This window comes from Stegastes partitus, unplaced genomic scaffold, assembly GCF_000690725.1.
Source record: "Stegastes partitus isolate 25-593 unplaced genomic scaffold, Stegastes_partitus-1.0.2 Scaffold128, whole genome shotgun sequence".
Taxonomy (NCBI): domain Eukaryota; kingdom Metazoa; phylum Chordata; class Actinopteri; family Pomacentridae; genus Stegastes; species Stegastes partitus.
The window spans coordinates 627,016-633,090 of NW_007577859.1; the positions used below are offsets into that span (position 1 = coordinate 627,016).

General features: G+C 41.8%; 1 protein-coding gene across 1 annotated transcript in view; it reads right to left on the reverse strand.

Moving 5' to 3' along the window:
- The window catches only part of quob (quattro b), a 30,657-nt gene extending 25,287 nt beyond the window's left edge, over window positions 1-5,370 (reverse strand). The window contains exon 1 of the mRNA XM_008278628.1: window positions 4,989-5,370. Coding sequence (XP_008276850.1) covers window positions 4,989-4,991 — 3 coding nt within the window. The 5' untranslated portion in view covers window positions 4,992-5,370. The remainder of the gene's footprint in view (window positions 1-4,988) is intronic.
- Between the last annotated feature and the right edge of the window lie 705 nt (window positions 5,371-6,075).

Consider the following 6,075-nt stretch of genomic DNA (forward strand, 5'->3'; position numbering starts at 1 on the left):
TCACCAGCCAAACCACCCACAGAGATGACTCCCAATCACTGAGAAACATCACCACTGTAGCCAGTGTTAATAAAACAAAACATGTTCATATCTCAACTTGACAGTGTAAACGGGGTTTGGAATAATGTTGCAGCAACAGTCTCTACAAATTTCAGTTTGGCATGAATTTCAGTGAAGAACTGATTTAAAAGCTATAGTACAGGATGGTGGACACGCTCTAATAACTACCAAACTGCACTGATTCACATAAAACTTACATGCTGGGAAACAGACTTTCTCAGCTCTGTGTATTAACTTCACAGAGCTGTGTTTTATTAGATATGACCTCAGATTTGCTGTTAATTTTGAGAAATACAGTAGAAGCCTAAGCTGAATGGCTGCAGTCAGTGTAAAACAGCTGTGATGCATTATCATTCAAGAGCCTGCCTCAAAGGTATTCTGTTCTCCATTTTATGATCTATTGTGACAGATGTGCACAATCAGAAGAAGGAAGCATTCTTTTCTACTGAGGACATGTGGCGACTAAAGGGGGTACAAAGACTGTCAGTGGTCAGATATTGATATTGATTTACGTCCAACATCCTACACTGTCTGCTGTTGACCGACCTTAACTCATTCTCTAGACATTTTGGAGGAAAATGACCTTGCAGCTGAATGCAGCACAATGCAAAGGCAAACAGTTGGAAAGATTTGCTAAAATAATAAGTGACTCAAACAACAGCTGAAATTTTATGACATTTGGTCCCGAAGCTTCAAGTCCAAGGTGCTCTCAAGCGTTCTCATCTGCCAAATGGTCCCAGTGTTAACCAGTGTGACGTCTTTGAAGCTGCTGCACTTGTGTTTACCCTGGACCGGTCTGCTCTTGGTCGGGGCATCAAGCTAAACAAGGAAGGGGCTAAAAACAGAGTCCTTTGTGGGCCTGAGAGATTAAAACAGCAGGCTACCGAGAACCGATTGTATGAATAGCATGACTGCTGCCGTTAGCGACTGGCCAGATCCAAAAGAGGTGTCAAGTCCCTCTCCTTCTCTACTATTTCCTCCTTAAACGTTTAGTATCTCCTGTTTGGTGGTGAGACAATGCTGTCTTTGTGTGTGATCCTCTCCTGTTGAAGTCTGTCGAAGGGCTCATTCAGAAAATCCATCCTAAATGCTTTTAACCAATAAAAAGGCACATACAGTACAAAACGACTACATCATTTCTCCAAGGCCCTTCTGCCAGGGGTAAATGTGGTTTTATTCATTCATTCATTTTGTAGAGAGCAACTCCGGATAAGTCTGTAAAGGGATGACAGCAAATAAATTGTGTGTCAGATTTCAGGGTTTGGCCTTTTTCTTTGTATTTTATGAGATCCAAGAATGTCAAACAGGCACGTTTCTACGGCACTCGGATGAGCTTAGGTTGAATTTCACAAACGACTCATTAAATGAACCTGTAGCTTATAACTTGGAAGCCTCAACAACACTTCTGTAGACAGTCATGCAGAAAACATCTCGTATAATCTCATAGGACAATGGACCAAGTGTTTCTGAATCCGACGTAGATCTCTTCTGTCAACTTTATGAAATCACAAACTCTGACTCACAGCTGCTCTTCATGGCAACAGTAATATTTAAATAACAGGGCTCTGAAATAATGTCTGCATCTTTATCTGATCTAAAGATCTTTCTGTTTGGAGGCTTTTAAACAGTCCTTTCTGTCTTCTCTGTCATGAAACCACAGGATCACACAGGTTAATAGAGGAAATTGCCCAACACCTGATGAGGTGATGGGAAAAGACTTAAAACAGTGTTTCTACAGTCATGCCGCAAAAACACTCAAATAAAGGAAGAAATGTTCAAATGCACACTGAAAACAAAGCATGAATGCAACATATGAAATGTTCACACGGGGACTATTTTTTCTGGAATGTCACCACAGCTGATTCATTCATGCACCACTCCCATTTTAACATGACTAAACAAAACCTCCTGGATCTGAACTTGTTTTCCAAAGCTTGCATTTTGGCAAAATATCAGGAATACAATTTAAAATGCTTTGTTTCTAGAGGCTGCAACGCACCGTAATACCTCCCACAGTTCAACTCATAATGTTTAAATAACCAAGAAACTGAAAAAATTAATAATGCATGCCTTAAGCATTATGAAATCCATTAAGCTGTAACGCCAAGGATTTGTTAACTTCATTTGTCAGCATGTACATATGTTTATAGGGAATGTTCTAAATAAAGACATCTGCTTCTCTTCAATAATGCAAAGTTTTCTGTAAGTCCAAATAAATACATTGCTCCAAACAGAGCGCTTCATATAGGTATGAAAGAGATTCATTCTGGAAGATCTATACTGGTGAGTTTTTCCCTTCGAGCATTAATAAACTGAGCTTAAAAACATGAAACTGGACAGACACTCAGTCTGGGAAGGAAATGGCAACGTTGCCATAACTCCTAAGCTTCTCGAGACAATGCATGCTGAAAACTGACTTGCAGACAGCCTATGCACAGACATTTTCCACCCAAACACTTGGCTATAGCTCTGTTTTGAAAATACACTACAAAGTCTCTGTTGAGTTTGACCCACTTTTGTGATGCAGAGATAATAAACACGTCGAGAACACAGCTCACAGCTCCATGACAAATCTCAGGGTTTTGACTTGCTGACTGAAGCAGAAATAAAAACTCATTTGGATCGCGCAGCTCCGAAAAGCAGATGTCTATAATTACTCACATTTTCAAGATGAATCAAATGAGTTTCTTATTTAGATTTTCCCTCAGTAGAAGTTTGGCAAAAATCGCAGCAAGTGGAGCAGTGGGCATATGTGATGTCTTGTTAGAGGCAGGGGAGGGAGCTACTGATCACTGTCTCATAGCTGTCAGGAGGACAGACAGCAAAGCCAGGTCAGTACTGCTAGCCATTCTAAAGCTGGATACTCTCTCACACTGTGACTAATCAGCGTATCTGAGTGATCTGAAAAGCTGAATGGTCATATTGAGTTGGTGTGTACCAGTCTGTGAAAGCATGTGGCTAGTTTTCACACTTAAAGCTGCTGTAATCAATACGTCTTTTTAAAATAACAACTGATCAAATTAACCCTCTGCCCTGTGGAACATTTTTGCAGCTTTCAACTCAACGGTTTTTGTTCAGTCACACTGCTCTCATGAGTTTTTGACCCCCAAATCTCCACTAAACCAACTGTACAGTACCTTCCTCAGCACCAGGCAGCTAAAGCTACTTGCTTGTGATTATTTAGCTGCTGAAAGAAAGGGGGTTTTATTTTCTCCTCCTGGAGCAAAACAGAGTGTTCATGTTGGATATTGCTCCTAATTAGGAAAGACGTAATCTAAATGACATTTTACCTTGTAAACACTAAATCTGCAATCATTCATTTGTTTATGTCAATTAAACAATAACAGTTGGTACAGGTAAACATTTCTGAAAAACACGTTTTGGCAAGACAAGTGCAAATCTAAAACCTAAGCAACTCTCATACATGCTTTAATGATTTGCATTAACTTTGAATAAACTTTGCATGCCGCAACAGACACTAAGAAATACTATCTGTGCTGCACCAGGCCACCATGTTTACTGTACGCTGCAAGGTAACAAAAACACACATGCTGCTGGAAGGTCTTTTGAAGAAAATACCTGACCTTTCTGGTGAATGAGTGACTCTCGGTTGTCCTTGTCACACAGTAACTAAATGCAAATACAATGCAAACCAGCAAGCCGAGGATCTGGTTTTTGTATTATTGTTGAGTGTTTACTCAAGATAGAAACTCCTGGTAATGCACAGTGCAGTAATCTAATAATTTAGACTCTGCAGACTCATGGCTGTAGGTCGGGGTGGTCACCGAGGAAATCATCACTCATGCAATAAGTAAAACAAACAGCTCGGGCTGTAAAAGCTGCTCAAACAAGTGCTGCAGTGGATGTGAAGGAGGGGAGCAAAGTACAGTAGTGGCCATGATGAGCAGCCAAGTCTGGACTTCTTTAAACATACTTCTTTCCTGCTCTCTGTAAAACTATCACTTATCTGGCATGCTTGAACAGATGTTGAGGGTCTGACCGATTTCCATATAAAGAAGAAAGCTACATTCAGGATGTAGAAAACAGTGGAGACTGAATCCATTTGACCAGAAAGCTGTCACTTTAGGCAGCCTTTAGAAGTACAACTATACATCATTACGATCTTGCGCTCATTTCACAAATTTCGTAGCAGAGGCAACAAGTAAATAAAAGTTCAAAGAAGCCACATCCTCCTACAAACCCATCGCCAGTTGAACATGTTCCCATCTTGTGGCTCACTCATCCTCATTAATTAGATTCTGTTGTGACTGGGATTAGACTGGTCCTCTCCAGTCATAAAAAAGCCCTGTGGTTTGAACTTTTTAAAGAGCCGAACTGCAGAATTCCATTATGCGCACATGCAAAGCAGTCGGATAATTTATACGCCAAAACACTCTCCACTCACTGAAGTATGTGCCATTGGCATCAATTAAGTCCCAATCAAAGGACTTAAAAATGCAAAAGGAAAGACAATGTGCTTGTCTTTGTCACTCTGTCTTTGTCAGTGTGCACTCACTCAAAGAGCTGGAGATGCTGTGGGCTGTCGATGTGAAACAGTCCCACCAACTGTGCTCAGGATAACAAAAAGCTTTGCAGAGTGCAGTTACATTAGCTTTGTGCTGCCTTTCTATGTCACAAAGATAAAGTTTCATAAAAAGAGAACAAAGAATATGGATCAGTGCTGTTCACAGTATTGTGTAACTGAAAGAAAAGAGTAAAATGTGTGTAAACTAGACTTATAACATATCAGGCTTCCAAAACTTTCCTCCCACATGATGAGAAAATCCACAGAGAGAAACAAGGTCACTTGTGCTGACCAGAAACTCACGCTCTGAGTTAGTGGGTCAGTGGAGCACTTTAACTCTCCGACCACAAAGTAACAATGGACGAGAAGGACACACAGGAGGTGAACTTAGATGTTACTTTACCATGTTTGCAGGAGTTTCTCCTCTATCAGGCAGAAAGTTTTGTCATGTTTTGGTCCTGATAATCCTCTCCAGACAGCCTCTCTTGGCTCTGTGCTAGGGGACTTGCCATGTTCAGTACATCAACAACAGAAGTTGGCTGAAATACATCCACATGACAGTGAGTTGTCTTGATTGAAAAGTAATTAAAGTCAGTTCCATTCTTCAGAGACTTTCCACAAGTCTGAGAGTGTAGCACAGAGAGACGCAAATTGTCAAGCTGCCTGTTGATCCTTTAGCTCTTCTTTCACTTCTCTTTCGCTTCTCCGGCTACTCCGGAGTGTTTGGGGAAGAGAGAGAGGGAGCGAGAGAGAGAGCGAGAGAGGGGGAGAGAGAGAGAGAGAGGGAAGCAGGGAAGGGGAGAGTGTCTGAGAGGGGGAGGAGAAAAGCGTTCCCTTTCAGAGGAAATCCCCCTCGAGGCTTTTCAGAGTTTCTTTGCACTCTCTCAAACACACAGGCTTTATCACACACCCAAGCACACCCACAGACACAATATGCCACAATTGGAAACACAAAGCCTTCACAGAAACACTTGCTGAATGTACAGTGTCTGTTACTGTCTGCACTGTAAGAATTCAAACTTTCCTTCTCAGTCCATCCCACTCCTCCATGCATGTAAACATACACATGCATGAGCACACGCAGATGCAAGGTTACTGCTTTGGCCCAGAATCAGAAAGCTGCAGAAACCCAGACCCTCGTTTGTGGCCCCTTTCTTTCTATTTTAATCACTGGGAGCTTTTAGAAGGCTAAGTCGGCCTTTCTTCTCTCTCCTGCACCTCATAGGCTTCCACTGTCTGTTTCAGGCTTTCTCATTTCCTCTCTTCAGCAATTGTCTTCCGGCAGACTGCCCAGTGTTTAACTCATATCAAAGGGAGAGACAGCAGAGGGGCTTCCCTGCAGAGTCCCAGCCAAGCAGCAGCAGCAGCAGCAGGCATGTGAAGAGTGCTGCTATACCTCCACTTTCAGTCTGAGGAATGTAAGGCTACGCCCTCTGGACTACATTTTACATCTGGAAATGGAAGATGTATCGAGTATGAAACCCCTGGAC